This window comes from Drosophila innubila, chromosome X (assembly GCF_004354385.1).
Source record: "Drosophila innubila isolate TH190305 chromosome X, UK_Dinn_1.0, whole genome shotgun sequence".
Lineage (NCBI taxonomy): Eukaryota > Metazoa > Arthropoda > Insecta > Diptera > Drosophilidae > Drosophila > Drosophila innubila.
Window position 1 is genome coordinate 9,236,764 of NC_047626.1, and position 19,945 is coordinate 9,256,708.

The 19,945-nt window shown below is 43.5% G+C and overlaps 5 protein-coding genes across 8 annotated transcripts; 4 read left to right on the plus strand and 1 right to left on the minus strand.

The window, feature by feature from the left end:
* Positions 1-99: 99 nt before the first annotated feature.
* Positions 100-11,461, minus strand: LOC117781024 (anaphase-promoting complex subunit 1). Its single transcript, XM_034617741.1, has 8 exons — positions 10,316-11,461; positions 9,508-9,616; positions 9,285-9,446; positions 6,859-8,035; positions 3,465-5,515; positions 2,576-3,010; positions 836-1,418; positions 100-768 (listed from the first exon to the last, which is right to left on the minus strand). The coding sequence occupies exons 1-8, from the start codon at positions 11,382-11,384 to the stop codon at positions 334-336; spliced, it is 6,021 nt and encodes a 2,006-aa protein (XP_034473632.1). The 5' UTR covers positions 11,385-11,461; the 3' UTR covers positions 100-333.
* On the plus strand, positions 1,810-12,746 carry LOC117781244. Of its 4 annotated transcripts, none has more exons than XM_034618014.1 (3): positions 1,810-1,814; positions 5,219-5,222; positions 12,550-12,746. In XM_034618014.1, the coding sequence occupies exon 3, from the start codon at positions 12,566-12,568 to the stop codon at positions 12,728-12,730; it is 165 nt and encodes a 54-aa protein (XP_034473905.1). In that variant the 5' UTR covers positions 1,810-1,814; positions 5,219-5,222; positions 12,550-12,565; the 3' UTR covers positions 12,731-12,746. The 4 variants fall into 4 exon arrangements, with proteins under 4 accessions (XP_034473905.1, XP_034473912.1, XP_034473897.1 ...); XM_034618021.1 differs by lacking the exon at positions 1,810-1,814 and adding an exon at positions 3,408-3,411; XM_034618006.1 differs by lacking the exon at positions 1,810-1,814 and having other exon boundaries at positions 5,215-5,222.
* Positions 12,720-13,047, plus strand: LOC117781232. The gene has a single exon (XM_034617989.1). It carries the CDS (start codon positions 12,753-12,755, stop codon positions 12,921-12,923), a length of 171 nt encoding a protein of 56 aa, XP_034473880.1. The 5' UTR covers positions 12,720-12,752; the 3' UTR covers positions 12,924-13,047.
* A 2,042-nt stretch (positions 13,048-15,089) lies between these two features.
* Positions 15,090-17,728, plus strand: LOC117793877 (serine/threonine-protein kinase Nek2). The gene has a single exon (XM_034634310.1). The coding sequence runs from the start codon at positions 15,299-15,301 to the stop codon at positions 17,507-17,509; it is 2,211 nt and encodes a 736-aa protein (XP_034490201.1). The 5' UTR covers positions 15,090-15,298; the 3' UTR covers positions 17,510-17,728.
* A 186-nt stretch (positions 17,729-17,914) lies between these two features.
* Positions 17,915-19,933, plus strand: LOC117790081. The gene is made up of 2 exons (XM_034629352.1): positions 17,915-19,307; positions 19,363-19,933. The coding sequence occupies exons 1-2, from the start codon at positions 17,915-17,917 to the stop codon at positions 19,815-19,817; spliced, it is 1,848 nt and encodes a 615-aa protein (XP_034485243.1). The 3' UTR covers positions 19,818-19,933.
* Positions 19,934-19,945: the final 12 nt, after the last annotated feature.

Here is a 19,945-nt window from a genome sequence, read left to right on the forward strand (position 1 = left end):
CAATTGGTTACTACATATGTACATATGTTATTATTATTTTATATATACAAATTATATACATATTTCTGTTCGAAAGCAATTTAAATTTGTAAGTGCAATAAAACAACACAAATATGGTTAAACAAGTGACCTGACATCGTAACTAATTAATATGAAGTTTAATTAATTAAGATTCTTTATTTTTTTTTTTGTTTTTATCAATTTGTGTTTGTATACATAAATTATATATATTTTCTAATCGAAAACAATTGAAATTGTAAATCTCAGTGCGCAGTTACAATCAAATAACACAAGTGCTGTAATACAAGTGACCGGAAATCGTTTCGACAAACTCTATTCCAAATTGAAGGCGCATCGAAGCGATTGGAATATTTTAAGCAAACCGAATATTGTGTGCGGATTGAGATTTAATTGCTGAAATTCGTACATGATGCGCAGATAGTTAATGGGACCATTGCTCATATCGACGCCATTCAACAGATCCGGCATTAGGTTGTAATAGTTGATGACACAATAGACACGCTGCAAATCCTGGGCACTGATGCATGCCACATAGCTCGGCTCCAGTCGCTTCTGGCACAGAAATTCACGCAACGGGACGCACAGCTCACGCGTTGATGCCTCTAGTTGCACCTTGAAGAGCTCCTGCATCATTTGTATGAGCTCCACGGAGATGAGCGTATGTTGACTGGGACTTTTGCCCAAATATGCATCGATTAGTTTCACCTGCCACACATCGTTGTTGTTGGCCATCTGTCTGGTGACATGCTGTAAGCAAAAAGTAGCAGCATTTAATTCAAGTTACTGTAAATAAATCCAATAAATAGAAACTCACATCGTATAGTGTTAAATAAACCGGCAGCAGATGCATGCGATCCTTGACGACAGCATTGAAGAAGAGCAGCATCAGTTGATGCCGCTTGGCCAGCTCCGAGAAGCTGAGAGTTGTGCCCTTGGTCTGCAGGAAACGACTGAGGAATGGCTTGACCAAACGTTCGCTGGCAAATTGCTGCAGATCATTCACATCCACCTGCCAGCAAATGCTCTGCTCCGTGGTCAGTGTCTGGGCCAGCATGCTCTTCAAGCGATCCGGATCCTCCAAATGGGAGAGACGACCCGTTCGCTTCTTAATGTCAATCGGTGCACACAGCTCCAATGCCTTCTCCAGCTGATGCCAATTCCGCGATCGTTCAAAGCAAACTGGCCAATAATTCTCATCCTCGACAATCACCTGCTGCAGTGTGCTCAACTCCGGCAGTATACAAGGAGCAATAGGCAGGCGACGCATCTCATTGGCGCCAATCTCCAGCACCGAGATGTTGCACAGACACAGCTGATGCGTGTCAATATCCCGGGGCAGAAACAAACGCGGCTCCACGGCCAGCACATACAGATGACGCAATGCCTGTAAATGATAGCTAAATTCATACATGAGATTAGCTTCGAAATTCAGTAAGGATCAACTAGTAGGAAAGGCTACAGATCAGAGAGCTCGACTGTGAGAGACCCTGTACTAATTTATTATTTCATTTTAGTGCAGCAGAGACCAAATCATAATCAAAATGACATTCGGGTTAGTTTTGACAAAGTTATGAAAATTTAAAGTTGGTTTGACCTTCGACCTAGCAACCCTACAAGTCCAAAAATTTGTTTAGTTTAACATGATTTAGTTTCATTTTAACATGCTCCTTAGCATCGAACCCATGTTCTAGAGAAAAATAATTTTTTTTACAAAATTAATTAAATTTGAATGCAGAATGCATTAAGAGGTTAAACCAAGATCAAAATGACATTCGGATTGAAAATCGATTCAGGTTTGACAAAGTTATGACAGTTTGAAGTTGGTCGAGCCTTTGACCTGACAACGTTACAAGTCAAAATTTATGACCGATTTGACATGATTTTTTACAGAAAAATAAAAGGACTCAGAATCAAATTTAATGTGTTGTTTTATACTAATTACGATATGAGGAGTTGATTAAAAGTGAAAACTTGAGATTTAAAATTTTCAATTTTCGAAATTTCCAAGGGGGGACCCTTAGCATCGAAATCAATACAAGTAGAATCTAGAGGAAATTATTTTTTTTAACAAATTTAATAAAATTTGAAAGCAGTTTGAATTTAGAGGCTTAACCAAGGTCATAATGACATTTCGTTTTATAATCGATTGAGTTTAGACAAAGTTATGACAGTTTGAAGTTGGTCAGACTTTGGATCTAGCAACTTTACAAGTCAAAATTTTTGTCCAATTTTCCATGATTTTTTACATAAAAATGAAAAGTCCCAAAATCAAGTTTAAAGTGTTGTTTTATACTAATTACGATATTTGGAGTTGATTAAAAGTAAAAACTTGAGATTTAAAATTTTCAATTTTCGAAATTTCCAAGGGGGGACCCTTAGCATGGAAATCAATATCTAGTAGAATCTAAGGGAAAATATTTTTTTTTTTTGATTTAATAAAATTTAAATGCAGATTTAGAGGTCAAACCAAGATCAAAATGACATTCGGATTGAAAATCGGTTCAGGTTTGACAAAGTTATGACAGTTTAAAGTTCAATTTGACATAATACTTACCGATTGTCGTTGCTGTGTATGGGGAACTTGGGAAAGAAGGCGCAAACGAGAGCCGCTATTGATTCTGGTGTCTTGGCAATGGTATAGCGACCGGCACCAAGGAACAACAGACCCAACGACATATGGATGGCCATGTGGGAGCCATAAGTAATGTGTGGATATTGTGGTCCGACCCGTGATCTCAAATACCGAATGATGCGAAGTATCTCACAATTCCCAGAGCCAGCAAACACCAGCGATATGGAAATGAGCAGTACCATCAAACAGCTCTCAATGGTTGTGCGACCGGCACATTCACCCATTGGTGTGCCGGGGAATCCCAGGAATTCCTTGATTACAGCACGCAGTGTGGTAAAGGCCACAGGATTCTCAGTGCCGGCATATTTGAGACCAATGCAGAAGGCGGCGCCAGCCAAAATATTGCAGTACGCTTGACTGTTAAGTAGAAGAATTAAACATAAATGAATGGAAAATGTAAATTTAAACAAATATTAAGAAGTTAACAGTGTGTTAACAAGTAGATAGTAGATAGAAATATAAATGAAAGGAAAATGTAAATTTAAACAAATATTAAGAAGTTGACAGTGTGTTAACAAGTAGATACATTTAAAAATTATAAAGAAATGTTCATTCAAAGCGCGGTTACTAACAATTAATAAGTTAACAGAGCGTTAACAGTGTAACACTGATGTTAACTGTATAAAATGTAGACAAACCAATGTTAACTTTATAAAATATTGTAGACAAATTTAAGAAATTGACAAAAACAAGATGTAATCGAAACAATTGTTGGTTAATGAGAATTTTTTTTAGAAAAAGCAAGTTTTAAGCGCCATGTTAACGTCACTTTAACAGAGCTGTTAAGTTACTGCTGAAAAGGAAGACTTACGTGATAGCTTCATAGTCGACATCGCTGTCCTCGGGCTGCTCGTCATCACGCGTGGGCAGACGCAGATGGATGCGAAGGGTTTGGGGAAACTGCGCCTGGAACCAGCCGTTGTCCGGCTGCACATCCTGCCAAAGGATCAGGCCGCGTGCAATGGTGCGCAAGAGCAGAAAATCTGGACGCACCATGTCCAGTAGATACCTTGAATCCGGTGGCCGCATCCACTCAGCAATTGCCGCATTGCCGGAATCAAAGAACATCAGTCCCAATGCCAAAGTTGCACCCGGAGCGGTCACATCAATGTTGACGCTATCTCCCTCGCGCACCTGAAACGATGGCAGCCGATACTTCTCCTTCTGGGAGCCACCAATGGGTCGCTTGACGCCGCCAACCATGTAATAATGCAGGGTATCCGGCAGCTGAAGGTCACGCAAGCCGGCTGGAGATTCACCCTGACCCAGGGTGACCAAACCAAGTGCCAAGCCTGCGGTCATAGCATACGATTCCCGCTCCACGCTATTCTCCATCTCGGGGCCAGGTGGACGACCAATCTCCTGGAGCAGAACCTCGGCAATATGCCGCTTGGCGGAACCCTGATAGAGCAATCCGATGCCCATGAGAGAGGCCACCTGTGTGCTCTGCGGTATGTCCAGCTCCATGGCCGTGGCCGGCAACAAGGCCTCCAGATGGACACTCAACAGCTTGGTTGTCTTGGTGTCCATGCTGCCACGATGTGCCGCCGAGATGCCCAGCAGCAGACCCACACTGGTCATCTCATCACACTTGACCAAATACTTGTAGATGCTCATGAACGACAGGGATTTGAGGTGTCCATTCAGGCCGAGAGCCATGAGGAATCCCGCATGCTCCAGAGCATTATTGGCCTGTGTCTTGGGCTTGTTATACACAATCCATGTGGAATCAATGTCCAAGGCTTGTGGTGAGATTTTCAATCCGGTGGCGACACCATTATGAAACGATGGCCACATATGCATATTGGCTGGGAACTCGATCTGTTGCATCTCAATGGTGGTGCCCTTGATGGGTTCCCTGCCCACCAGACACAGCTTTGGCATCGGCATGTTGTCACTTGGACGCGGCAACAGGGTGCGCAGTGTGAACATGCCTCTGCCCAGGGGCAGGGTCATGGTGCGAGCGCATAGAGCAAACAATTGCTTCTCCTGCTCCTCGATGAACTCGTGATCACTCGTTCCGGGTGATTGTTGCACCTCAATGGCCACGGGATCGGCGCTGTTGAGCAGACGACGCACTTCCTCCACACGCATATCGTCCGGGAAGCGTAGACGCAACAATTTCGTATCCATATTGTCCATGCCATCGTGACGCAGCTGCTCCGCATCCGGTTCGGACATGGGCCACTCGCCGCTGCTTGGCGCACAGCGTGGCGACAGCGAATCCTCCTTGTAGACGCGACCACAATGCGGTTGGCCCAGTGTCGCCTCTAGGAACGGCAGCTGGGCGTGCGCCGCCAGCTCGGGACGCAGGATCAGCTCATAGGTGGCCTGACTGCAGCCCATGGGCGGCGAGAGACGCGCCTTTTCCAGCGCCTCGGCCACAATCAGATGCACTGCAGCCGGCAGTCGTTCAATGTCGCGTCGCGTCAGTTGCATGCAGAGCAGCAGCTCCAGGAGCTGATGACAACGTGGCTTATCCGCTGAAATGCTGCGCTTGGCACGCTTCGGATAATTGGATTGGACGGCACCAAAGAGCTCAAGGAGTTGCCACCAATGCTTCAGTTTGGTGTGTCCATGCATTACCAGCGAGACGAGCTGCACCAGATTGCGACTACGCTCATTGATGCACTCCACGTAGCTGAAGGGCACCACCTCCTCCCTGCCCAGTATGACATGCTCCAACTGGGCATATATACTTGGCGCTGGCATTCGCAACAGCTCCTGGTAGAGCATCAATGCTCCGTGCTCCGAGCTCAGCATTGTCATCTTCGTTGTCTTGTGCGTCAGCTCGGGAAAATCCAGATGATAGTGGAATATATAACTATCCAGTTGCATGTCAATCGCCAGTTGATGCAGAAACTGCAAATTAAACAAATTTGATTAATCAGTGTTGATATTAATGACTCTGTCAAGTGATTCAAAGGTGGTTCAATAAAACAGTTGTCAAGGTATTTATCCAAAGACCTGGTCTCAGAAGGTATTCCCTTGTAATTGGACAATTTCCTACAGTCTATTTCTTTAATTCTCTTCTATTTACTCTATTCTATAATTGTTTACCTCTTTTCTTTATGTTTATTTTTTTCATATTTAGCTATTTTAACGGTCTAATTTTGGCTAGTAATAGTAGTGGCTGATAATTGGCGCCAGCAAGACGCACAAGCAACATGCTGCTTGATTTGATGGGTTTAAATCAAGGCTGCAAACCTCCAACATTTTGTTAAAGTGTTGGTTCGGCGGTTCGAACCATAGAGCTAGACATCGGTTCGGTTCGCGAATTGGTTTATATACCCCCTGAACCAAAAGTTTGGGTTCGAATCTTGTTTCAATTTCATACAACAAAATATTTTAATTTTTAAACATTTTTCTCTATATTTTAAGCTAATTAAATTTTTTTTTTAAGAAATCAAATTTTGATGATGATTAAAATTTAGTTGAAGATTTAAATATGACTTATTTTAATCCAAAGTCTCAAATAATTGCTTAATATTAGAACACCAAAATAAAATTTATGTAATTTTTTTTTCCGAACCGAACCTTTTGTTTTAGAAAGCGGTTCGGTTTAGGTTCGGGTTCGCGAAGTAAATAATTCCAAGGGTTCGGTTCATGATCCGATTCAGGCTACTTAAAAACACGAACCGAACCGGTTCTACGAGGTTCGGTTGAGAACCGGTTTGCAGCCTTGGTTTAAATAAACAAAATCTAAATGTGAACCGTTGCGATTGTGGTTTTAGGTGGTTTTCGAGTTTAACTAATGGATAACTACGAAATAGTGAAATATTTTCTTGAAATTTTCGATTTTTATAACAATTTTTGGTTCAATAGGGAGTTTAAATAGGTTCAATTATGATTCAAATACGTTTCAGTCTTATAGCTACTAAAGTTTCAGAGACACGTTAATGAAATTTGAAATGTGGTTGAGTAAAAACTCTCTAAATCGATGTCACTAATCAAACTATCAGAATACCCTATAATCGAGGTGTACAACTAAAATCTGCAAGTGAGCTTTACAACAAACACAACTTTTGGTGTCATCAATAATATTAAAAATTAAACAATTTGTTAAAAATAACGGAAAAAGCTCGATGAACCAAGTGAGCCACAAAGTGTTCATGCCTGCCTTATACATACAGTTGAAGGGTATATTCCAGTGCTATTCGTATAATGAAATTGAACCACATAGACGTGAATTGTGTCACACTTACCGTGCCCAAATAGATGAGCCCGCTGTTAAAGACCGAATCCAGTTTGAGATCCTCGTAGAGCATGTGCAATCCATAGAATACGGCGGGAAGTACACGGAAAAGCGGCGCTGTGACATCCACGCTGTAAGCATGCGAAGCATCGCCACCGCAGGGAGCCAACGTGGTGTGCATGAGCAGGAATTCCCAATCATCATCCGTGTACGCCTCGCAGTCGTTGTATTTGCGTCGCTTTTTGGGCTCATCCTGTGCTGCACCAGAAAACATGGCGCTTGGCGATTGGTATGGCGGCGTGGCACAACGAGCATACGATTCATCCACATCCGGATGCTCACTGGAGGCGGCCATGCAGCCCATCAGTCCAAGGAGTGTGCTGCGAAAGAGTTGCCATTCCTGTTCGATGCTGTAGTCCCTTGAGCCGGGAGGATTACGTGCGCTATACCAGCGTATGATAAAGTGTAGAAACTGCGATGGATTCAACACCTGACGCAGTGCAGCCACACAGCGTGTGATGAGACGTGTATCATTCAAAAGCGGCAATGCAATGCGCAACATTCTGCCGGTGGCATAAACCAGAGTCAAACGATTCCCGGCCGGATCTCGCAGTGCCTTGCAGATATTGTGCGCCTGCCTCTGTGTATAGGACATGGGCTGAGGCTGTATGGGCGAGAGCATGTGCAGCTCCAGCTCCTCGTCGAAGGCATTGAGATCGGCAGCTGCCTTGGTGGGCAACAGACTGCTCCGACGCACCTCCACAAAGGAGCTGCTCGACACCTTCAGATGCGATTGCAGTGTTCCCTGCAGTGGCGTCTGTGGAGCCGAACCCGGCGCAGTTGCCGGCGTGGGAGTTGCCGTTGTAGCTGTTGCTGTTGTTGTTGTCGTTGGCGCTGTGAGCAGCGGTGTTATGTGCACTTTGGATATGAGCACTGTGCCAGTGTAGAGTATCAGATTACCGCCGGGATCCAGCACAGCAATCATATGCAAACGCTGCAGACCCACTGCATCTTTGGCGGGCAGTGTCGATGCCAGCGTGGACAACTGCAAATCACTAGTGTTGTAGCCATTGAGGAGCACCAACTGCAGGCGACAGGAGCGGGGTAACAGATAGCACAGATACGTCTGACCCACCAGATCCGTGTGGATAAAGGCACGTGTCGCCATCTCACAGAATTCGCGTTGTCTGTAATGCAAAGAAAATTAATAATAATCTTTAGGTCACGTTTTGTATCATAGATATGCTAAAAATATAAATTCTATAGATATACTCGTCTTTAATCTTTGAAAGATTATATAAAATGATTCAAGTTAGGTATATTTTATAGAATAATAAAAATATTCTTAGTTATATTATATTTATGAGTGATAAAATATTCTTTGATATAGACATCGTTTCCTTTAATAGTAAATATAATATTATTTTCTGATTCAAATTTTTATTTTTTTAGGTATACTGTTGTTATTAAGTTATTTATATATATATATAGGTATCGTTGTCTTAAATAGAAAATACAATATAATTTTTTGGAATTACATTGGTTTCTGTATTGATTAATATGATAAAATATCAAATATTTCGAAAAACTTTTAATGATAATGCCTATGCGATATCATATAATATTTTTCTTTACATTACATTTAGGTTACGTTTTGTATCATAGATATGATAAAAATATAAATACTATAGATATACTCGTCTTTAATCTTTAAAAGAATATATAAAATGATTTAAGTTAGGCATATTTTATAGAATGATAAAAATATTCTTAGTTATAGGCATCGTTATAGAATGATAAAATATTCTTTGATATAGACATCGTTTTCTTTAATAGTAAATATAATGTTATTTTTCGATATTCAAATTTTTATTTTTTTCTGTTAAAAAAAACTATTTATATTAACTTATTTTTATTATACTTATAATAAAATCAAAATATAATGCAATATAATTTTTAGGAATTACTTTGGTTTTCGTATTGATTGATGTGATAAAATATCAAATATTTAGAAGAATTTTCATGATAATGCCTATGCGATATCATATATTTTTCTTTACATTCAATTTATACATGCTAAATTTTGTCTTAAGTCTCCAAGAAAATATTAGGAAGCTATTTTTGTTACTTTTATCATATTAATAAACAATATAAAAAATTAAATTTAGGATAAGATTCATCTTAACTTAAAGCTTGTCCCTAAAATTAATTTTAAAACTACTTGTTTATCATACAGAAAATAATACCCCTTTTTTTTTTTTCCCTAATTATTTTAATTATAAAACATTCAACAATAACAAAAAAACATTGGTTATAAAAGAAAGAGGGATTTAACTATTGCAACTATAGTTTTGGAAATATTACACCATTAACTGTGTAATCTCTATGTATATTATTTGTATATATGTATATATTTTTCGTTTGATCTTCACTTACGTGCCATAGGTATTCTCCGTCCAGATGTGCTCCAGACACATCTCAGGCTCAATTGGCTTGGCCGGCTTCACATGCGTCATCTTGCGCATGTCCTTAATGGACAAGGATTGTTGACTGATGCTATTCTGCAGCTGACTCAGCGGAGAGCCCAAAGAGACGCGACTGTGAAAGGAATAAAATTAAATTGGGCATAAGAGAAGAATTTTAAGTGAGGATTACATACTTGGATTGACCCAGAACGCCACTGAAGGATTGAGATTGACTAAGTCCGAACTTGGAGAAATTGTGTGGAGTAGGCATCGCAAAGGATGCGGTGTTCCGCTTGGGTGTGGCTATAAAAAAAAAAGAAAAAGGATAAATTATTATAAAGAACAGATAAAAAGGAAATTCAGGAAATTGGAACTTTTAAGTATGGAGCATGTTAAATTGAGATCAGTTATAAAGCTTAAAGAATTTAGAAACGTGGATTTGGAAACATATAACCATTAAACATGAGAAATTTAGATACATAGTACAGATATATTTCAGGTTTTTTTTAAAGTTAAGAATCGAACATGTAGAAATGAGATCAGCCACTAAGCAGATCAGTTTCCTTTTCAGTCCAATTGTGAAATGTGAAATCTAATAAGAATATTACAGTTGGGAACACGTGGTACTGGGAACATGAAAGCATGGAGCAAATGGAATTGGGAATATGTAAGAATGGAACAAGTGAAAGTGAGATCAACCACTAAAGAGATCAGTTTGCTTTTCATTCCAATTGTGAAATGTGATATCCAATGAGAATATTACAATTGGGAACAAGTAGAATTGGGAACAGATATGTTTCCTTTTTATTCCAACAGTGAGAAGCGTAATACAATTATCTTGCAGTTGGAACACGTGGAGTTTGGAACAGGAAAGTATGGAACAAGTGAAAATGAGATCAGTCATAAAAAGGGTTTTTTTCCCGCTCTAATTCCATCATTCCAGTTAACAATAAAACGGAATTGGAATCAAATTTAGAGTCCAGTTGGAATTGTGGTTGTTACCTCCAGTATTCTTGGTGGAGCTGAAGCTGTGAATGCTGCTGGTGCAGCCGGGAGTGCCGCCGCGATGCCCCTGCAGGGTATGTGTGAGCAGATCCTGTTGCTGCTGCTGGCTGACATAGTTGACCTCCTCGGGCGTCACCTTGCGCAGCCGGGCAACGAAATGCTTAAAGAATTTGGCATCATAGAGGAGCACCAGATCCGAATCCTCAGCAGTGAAGACAACGCTGTATTCGGGTTCGGTCATGTAACCCGTAGAATTGGTCGATGTCTTCAGCACTACGGGGCAAGCCTCGTGCAAGGGATGCGACATGGAAAAGAGGCGTGGCATTGGTATGGACAAATGTGAGATAAGGGCATTGCTGGAATCCTTCTCCAGCAATAAACCGTGCACGGTTTGCCACAGCTGTGAGATGGGAAAATCCAGATTGGCCAGAAAATCATCGCCGTCATCACAGTAGACACGCAACGCATCCTGATCCACCACACAAATGGCCGTCAAATTGTCATCCTCCGGCTGAACGGAGGCCCGTAACTGTGCCAAGCGTCCGCGCACAAATCGCCGATTCAGGAAGCAGGCGAATTTCACCGGAGTGTCGCAGGTGAAGCACATGCGCTTGTACACACCGTCGTCGTCGTCATCGTTGAGTCCCTGGGTCCAGATCACCGTGTTCCTATTGACATACAGTTCCTCCTCGTTGTTGACTATGTAATCGCACATCGGTTCCTCCCGTCGCTGCTCCACGGGCTGCAGCAGCTGTTGTGGCAGCGAGGTCAATTGGGTGGCAGCCGCTGCTTTGGGTCCACACTTCTTGGTCTGCTCTATCAATTGCTGACGACGCTGGGCACGCTCATAGCTGGACTCGTAATCATCGTAGATTTCGCGTATGCACCAGAATTCTTGCGGCTCCTCGCTGGCAGCCGAGATGTTGACATTCTGCAGTCGCTGCAGCAGCAAATGCTCGGCGGACAGGCATTTGGGCAGCGGCGGCTCCGTTGGCCCGGGATGATCCTCTGCCGCCTGTCGACCGCGAGGAATGAATTCCAGTGGCGGCTCTGCGACGGCAATCATCTCATTGCATGCATCCAGATTTGCGAGATTATTGGCTCCACAAACAGTCGCGCACTTCACTCAAGTTATCAATCAACAACAACAAACAGTATTTCAAATATATTTAACTAAAAATGCCGGCTTTATCGCCGTCGTCGTCGCGCCGGCAAAAACAAATTCGTATTCGCACGGTTATCGCTATCGAAACTGCATGTGTAGCAGTATCGATATTAAATACTATCAACTTGACAGTGCTGCCAGTTCAGCAATTTAGTTGCTAGATTTAGCAAATTTTAAAAAATTTTGCAGCTTTTTTTTCAGAAGTGTCATTAGCCACAAATCTAGCAATTTTTATCTTATCTTTAGCAATTCTAGCATCTTTATTACAAAACTACAATTTTTTCATATTTCCTTATCATTCTTGCCTTATTTTTTATAGCTTTTTAAATTGCAAAAATTACGATTAAAATGGTTCACAAAAATATCGGAGCTTGTTTTTAACATAGTAGTTCGATTATATGAACGATTATATGAATACATGTATTGTTGAAAACACAATTTTTAGCAACTTTTTTTTCCAAATCTAACAATTTTTGCTTTGAAGATTCTGGCAGCACTGCTGTCAAGCAATTTGCTATTCGGAATCTCTTTTACATTTTTTTTTTTTAACTTGATTAAAAAACTTTATCTTATTGCTGCAACATATAATTAAAATATTTTACCATTTTCAACAATAAAAGCCATAACATTTTTATTAAGAAAAAGCTTGTTTACAGACCAAGCAACTGTTAAGACAAAGTTTTACATTTTGGTATTTTTTGACGCAAACATCGCTATAAATATCGATATAAGTCAATTGCATGGAATACTAATATCGATAAGTCGATACACAACGACAACGTATCAATCGACAAGGCTTTTGCATAAGCGTAAGTTTAATAACAACAATTAATATTGGTAAATTAAAAGCAATAATCCTAAGAAACTGCTGTCAATTAAAACACATTTAACTTGTGTGCATACAGAGTAATCAACTGTTGGCACTGTAAGTGCTTATATGTTAGTTGCAGTAGTGTTTTTTGCATTTTCATTACGTAACACAAAACAAAAACATTTGCGTTTTGCATGTCGCTCAATTCTTGTCGTTTACATTTGTTTGTTTACAGTCCATTCGCATTGAGCACAGCACGAGACACATACATATGGGCAGTAGCATCATCTCGCAGCTGGCGCGAAAGTACGGTGCAGTGATATTCTTTCCAACTGTTACAGTCGGCTCCATATACGCGGATTGGTCGCATACACGTGAGTGGAAACGCCAGCAGCAAAGAGACGCACAAAGCGCAGCGCTTAAAATACACAGCTAAAGAGAACAGAACAACAGAGAAGATGGTGCTTGGTCTGGATAAACGTGCTATGTGGGCGGCGGTGCCACTGCTTGGCTTTGCCATCGGTCACTTCCTGGACAAGAAAGAGACGGAACGCATGTCACTGTTCCGTGACAAGAGCGCACTGTACGCTCGTCCCGCCGGCAGCGAGGATAAGCCGCCATCTTGGTGATTAGCATTAAGTTTGCATAATAACAACATATGCATACGTTATAATTCACAACTTGCTTTTTGTTTCTCTCACTGTCATTCAAATAAACTGTAAAATGGCCATGTGAAATGTTGATCTATAGATGGTATACATATATATGTAAATACCTGTATTCCCATTTGTAGGCCCATAAACCATCCAAGATCCCTGAGCATTACAAACCAAATCTCGCTGTGGTCGCCTACACAAACAATGGAATGGGATGGGAATGGGCGGACAGACAGTCGAGCAGCTTGATTTATTTATGAAGGATTACGTTCTTGTTTTTGTTGTCGTTGGCTGCTTCTTGGTCCATTGTTTGTTGTACACTTGGAAAACCATAAAACCATCAACAACACGGACCAACGATAAGCCAAAGATAACTCGTTTTAGGCTTTTTCTACCTGGATGGGATTTCCAATAACACAAGAAAACAAACACAGTGCATCAATAGTGTATTTGCACATCTATAATATTTTGAAAACGTTTCAAGGAGACGACTTAGAGATAATGTAAGGATTCCAGTTTAATTAGGCAATATTTTTTAATAGGTATTCAAACAGAAAAAAACTTAATTTTGGAGCCGAAAAGCTTGGATTGGTTTCTATGTTCCGACTAATAAGTATCTTAACCTCTTCAATGCAAACTCTATAAGCCTCAATCGGTCTTTTTTGCCTTCAATTAACAATATCAGTAATATTCTGATAAATAAGTCACTTTTGAAATTCGTAAGGACCAATTCCAGGTGTTTAATCAAGTCATCTCTATAACTGACCACTAAACTTTATTTCACGGTCACTCAAACTGCTAAACGATGAATAGTTCTTGATTTCAGGGTATTTTACAGCAATAAAATAACAATAAAATGTCTAAAGAATGCTGCTTAAAAGTACTGCATTAAGGGCCGGTTTTCTATATCATGTTAATGGGTTTAATACTATATCAGAGATATTTTGGAGTAAATGTATACAAATTATTGTCAAATTTAAAACAAAATTGTTTAATCAAATTTAAGAAGACACTGAAAAAACGGCCCTAAATATAGTAATAATAGTTAAGCGGCTATTCGATTTGAAGTTTGTATTGTATCTCTGTACGAAATAAGCTTTGAGTCACTGTACTGCGAACAAAAAGTCTCAGTTGGCATGTTTTTGCACCTTGTGTGCGAGCGAGACAGCAGTAGCAAGTGTTTTGAATACGCAAAAGCCGTTAGGATTTGAAGCAGCGTGTGTTTGTGTGTTTTGCTGAATGAAAAAGATGAAAATATCAGATGTACATTTCATAATAACTAAGCACGAAATGCATATGAAATTTGATTTGTCTGTGTGTGTAATATAATCCGCTTGTGCGGCGCAGACGCACAGACGAATGGAAATAACAGACGCACACAAATTGAAATGCCAATGCAACAAAACTAATTTATTTTTATGGTCACTGTGGCAACAAGCGTACACGATTGTTCCCAATTGTTTCCAATTGCGGGCGTGCTGCGCCAAAGGATCTTGGGTTTTTGTCCTTGCACACATACAACGGCTTTTATTTTGTACACAGGCTCAAGGCGATGGCAGCAATCCCGCTGCGCACAAGATTTGCAAAGTGCGTCGGCGTCGCTGCCGACCTTTATGGTTAGGTGCAGTCTGTCTGGCAGTGTGAGTGCGATGGCAGCATAATTCTAGGAACGTAAAGAGATGTGCACTTAGAGATGAGCAACTGCGACTGTGACGGTGACTCTAAAATCACAGTAATCAGTAAACAGTATTCACGGTGGACAACAAGATAAAGAAAGATTTGTAAGATTAAATTTTCAAATATGACAATTTTGCTTAGCAATTAATAAAGAATTTTATAGTTTTTTTAAATTAACTTTAAAAATGGTACACTTGTTTATATATGAGGATAACAAGTTTTGGTTCACTTTTATTGACATTCTTCAAGTGCAACGGTGACTTGTAACTCTATGCTCTCTCTCTCTCTCTCTCTTGTGCAAGTTTATAAGCATGCATTTTTTGTTTCGCTCTCTTTGGTATGTGTTTGTTTGCGCTGTGTCTTTCGCACAGTCACGCTTGTCTGCGCATCTCTAATGTGCAGCCAGAAACCAGCACTTGTTTGTGTGTGTTGTTGTTTTCGCAGGTAATATTGAGCGTGTGTGTGTGTGTGTGTGTGTGTGGGTGCGCATGCGTTTGCCTGTGTGTGTGTTTCGAGTTTTGCCAAAACTCGTTTGGCAGGAGCAATGAGATGGATCAGTTAGTTTTCGGCACTCAAAGCAAACAGAACGAAAGCACGGATATTTGAAAATCGAGCGAGTGGATAGAGAAAGAGAAGACGCAGCAGAGAAACGAATAAAGTGCAGCCTCAGCATGAGTGCAGAAAGAAGCGAAGAGACAACAACAGAAACAATAATAAAGATTAAGAAAATGCCGACAACGACAACGGAATTCGCGAATAAGACGCTGCAGGATTACGAGGTGTTGGCGGTGATGGGTAACGGTGCATTTGGCACCTGTTACAAGGTCAAGGACAAGCTGACGGGGGAACTGTACGCCTGGAAGGGCATGAACTATGATGAGTTGGACGACGAGAAGTGTGAATCTCTCGTCTCGGAGATTAGTGTGCTGCGCCAGCTGCAGCATCCGAATATAGTGCAGTATTATCATCATCTGGTGAACCGTGAGGCCAAGTCCATTTACATAGTGATGGAGTGCTGTGATGGCGGTGATCTTGCCCAGCTCATCCAACGTGCCCGGAGTCAAAGACAGCGCTTCGAGGAGCAGTACATTTGGCGTGTGCTCTTCCAGCTGTGCCGGGCACTGCAGGTGTGCCACAACCAAATACCTTCAGGCACAATCCTCCATAGGGACATCAAGCCGGCGAACATCTTTCTGGATGCCCTGGGCAATGTCAAGTTGGGTGACTTTGGTTTGGCGCGTGTGCTGCGACGGGATCAGAGCTTTGCCGCCTCCTTTGTGGGCACGCCGCACTACATGAGTCCGGAACTGGTCAAGGGACGGCAATATGACCGGAAGAGCGATGTCTGGGCCGTCGGTTGTCTCATCTACGAGCTGTGCGCACTGCGTCCGCCGTTCCGTGGTCGGGCATTTGCTCAACTCTCGGATAACATTGCCCATGGTCAGTTCAGCTGCATTCCCGGCGTCTATTCCACGGATCTGCAGTCGATCATTGGCTTTATGCTGGCCGTGGATCATGAGCAGCGACCTGGCATCGAGGTCATCACACGTCATCCGCTGCTGGTGCGTAATATAAACCAGCTGGATGGTGAGTTTCCGCGTCTTCTCGATGCTGGGGAGGATTTCCAGTTGCCCGGTCTGGGCAAACTGTTTCCCGAGTCTCCGGAATTGTCCAGCACCATGTTCACGGAACAGTATAGCTTCAATGAGGGTTACGGACAGCGACGTTTGAGTGTCACTGGTGTCTTTACGCCGGATCTGCGCACGGAACTCTTCTACTCCGCCAAGCGACGCATCTTTGCCAGCAAACAGCTGCAGCAATCGGATCCCTCTTTATACGAGAGCATACGTCGAGAGCACACTGTAGTACAACAACAGGAAGAGCAACAGGAACCGGAGAGTCCACGCCGTTTAACCCAGAATATCTTCAATGATGCACTGCAGCAGCGCTTGCATGCGATACGCGCACAGGAGTCGCTGCTGGATCAACGTGCCTCCGAGTTGCTGGCGGCGGAGCAGCGTGTCCAGGCCATGGAGCGGGAATTGGCACTAAAACTGGAGCAGGCGGAGCAGGCGCAGAAGCAGTGCCAATGTCGACAGCTGTCACTGGTGCCACAGGTGCCTCCGGTGTCACAGGTACCTCCGGTGCCATTAGTGCCTCCGGTGCCATTGGTGCCTCCGGTGCCACCACGGTCCAAGCCAGCGGCAACACGCCATGATGACACCTACTGCAGCATCGAGTTGAACGAGACGTCGCCAACAGTGGCCAAACTGAATCTGGCGCTGCTCACGGCTCCCAAGCAGCTGCACGCTCATAGCTCCCAAACGCTGCGCAAGGTCACGTTCCAGTCGCCAGCCAAGTTTGGTCAGTCTACTGCTCCCGCTCCAGTTCCCGCTCCCGCTCAAGCTGCTCCTCTGCCCATGCAAACCAGCGTCTCCAGCACCGAATCCGCCGACAGTCAAGCCTCCAGCACTCGACGCAAGTCCATTCTCTCACTCTTTGGACTCCGAAAAGCGTCAACAAAATCCACAGTGACTGCGACTGCAACGTCTACTGCGACGCCGGCAGCTGCGCTTGTGCCCGCATTGAAGCCGCCGACGCAGCGTCCGCCGCTGGCCGTGAAGCTGCCGGCGACGCAGCAAGTGACCAATATGTGGACTAAGGAGCAGAAACGTGCCGCCTTCGATTTGTTGGCGGCCATGAATGCAGCTGAGAAGGACGCGGCCAGTGTTGTAAACGGACGCCGGCAGCAGATGCGTCAATCGGTGCGGGAGCGGAATTCCAGCATGCAGCGTAATCGAATGCGGCGTTCCTTGGTCCTGGCGGGTGGTGGCCAACAGAAGCCAGTGTTGGTAGCGTCGCGCGAACAAATGTTAATTTAAGTGCTAACTTATTCATAGGGAAGAGGGGCGCTCAAAGTGACCCGCCTTGTGATGTGGACTCAGTTCCGATAACTATTTTTTTTAAACCATTTTTTTTTTCTTGAAGCCATTGTCTTGTTCCTAATATACAAATATATTATTTGTAAGCCACATTTATTTGTAAAAAATAGCTTTGCGCCTTGTGCAATTTACATGTATTAAAATAGTGATAAACAACAATCAAAAGGCCGTTACAATTGAATTCTGCAGAGCAGTGCTGTTAAGCAGCGGTAGCTGTGATCGATATCGATATACAGTCGTGTTTTGTACTGGTAGATTGCCAACGCAGTGGCAACTCTGACCGCACATTGCACATCTCTAATACAATTTTGCTGCGGTATTTGTTTTGTTTACTTTTTTTCTGCTATGCTGCCGCTCATCGAGGAAGATGTGCCGGAATTTCTCATACAGCGGGATACAGTTGCTTACTGCAGTCAGTTGCATGTGAGGAAGACTAAATCCAGCCTGCTGCTGAGTCGAAACTTGAGGTTCTATGAGTTTCGCAAGAAGGAGCTAATGCACCACATCGATCTGAGAAGCACTTGCCTCCAAAAGCTTAAAACACAATTGCAATCTTATAGCGGACCCATAAGCAGTTTCCTGATACGCGACGATGTGGCCGATGTGAGTGGCGATTCCACCAGCTACAGCATGTTGCATGCCGCCGAGGAGCTGCCACTGAGCATAGGTAAATTTGTGTGGCTGGGCGAGCATATCTATGTGCTCCTCCGATGCTGGCAAACGTTGCTCGTGCTGCAGCGTCCAACGGAGCATGGTGGCAGCTTCAAGCTGATTGCCCAGCATGAGAATGTGGAGAATTATCGACTGGTGCGAGGTCCTATCAAGTATCAGGCTTATGTGGAGCTGCATTTCAACAATGGCAAGCGACAGCGCACGAATTTCCAGAGTGCGGAAGAGTGTGCCGCTCCAGGCAGCTCCACGGGCAGCGGCGCCGTCGGCTTTCAGCGTTTGCTGCAACGCGTCCATGGAGCACGCGCTGAGTTGCACACACAACGCGCCTTGACGCATCAGGATTTTGTGCGCGCTCGGGAATTGCAGGCATTTGGTGCGCCAGGACAGCGTTCACCTCTGCTGGAGGAGAAGCAGCTGCTGCGTCGCTGTGGCGATGTCTGGACACGCATATGCGGCAGCTGCCTGGTGCTGGGCACCTTGCTCTCCAACAGCGCTGGCAGCAATCGTCCCAGCGTGTTGCATGCACTGCGTCCATTGATACGTCTGCCCAATGGCTGTGGCCTCAACTTTACGCATCGTCTATACGAGCTGCCATTGCAGGCGGATGGCCAGCCGCCGGAGGATTACGATGAGCTGGCACAGTTCTGGGCGTGTCAGGAGCAGCACAGCACGAGCATCAGCTGGCGTCTGCTCACCAACGATGCACAGTTGCCACCGGAACGCAGTGCTGTGCTGTTGGTGCGTCTGCAGCTGGAGGATTTGCTGCAGCTGGAGCAACTGCAGCTGCTGGCACTGTACGAGTTGCATGGCGAGTCCAAGCGTCAGTTGCAGCTGCAGCTATGCAGCATTAATCTGACGGAATTGCTAGAGCGACCGGAGTTACATATGCCCAGCTTTAAGTCGCAGACAATGCATCAGGATTTTCTGGCTGTGATCATGACACAAACGGCGCATTGTCCATTGCGGCTGCAGTTTGAATCCTCGACAGAGCAACAGCAATTCGAGCAGCTGCTGGAGACCAAACTGGGCTTGAGGAGCACAACAGTGCAGCAGGAGCGGCAACCAGGTGAGTTCTTCAATTGATACACCCTAAATCTGAATAACAGCTCCTCTTTTTACAGCTGTCCAGCTGCTGGATGAGGACTTTGCCTATGGCAACAACTGCAGCAGCAGCTCCAACAGCTCTCGGCTGCATCTGCAGCGCATCTTTTACAATCCGCAAACGCAACTGCTGCTGCTCCATAATGATCCCGAGCAGCATTGGCATATCTATGCCCACAGTCAGTCGGAACTCTGTTTGCTGCTCCGTCGTCTGCTGCGTGATCTGCTCCAGCTGCACTGTAATGTCACACAGCTGGAGCGGCACAAGGATGCCTGCGGTGTACCCGCAAATGCCGCCTTGCTTTTGGAATCAGCACTGCGGGATGAACTCCAGGCCAGATCCGAGTTATTGGCACTGCAACCGGCGCACTCTCAACTCTCCGCTCACTCTTTGAAACGTGTCCATCAACTGGAAATGGCCAGCGATTTGCTCTTCACTGTGATAAACAGCCAAAACCGACCGGAATCCCTCTAGCTATCAATCCAACAAAAAGTGCACTTAGTAGTCGGTTTGATTGTAATATATTTGATATATATATATTTGTACAAAACTCGCCTTAGGTTAATAAAAAAAATTTTTGTATGTACTTAGGCACTGTTTTT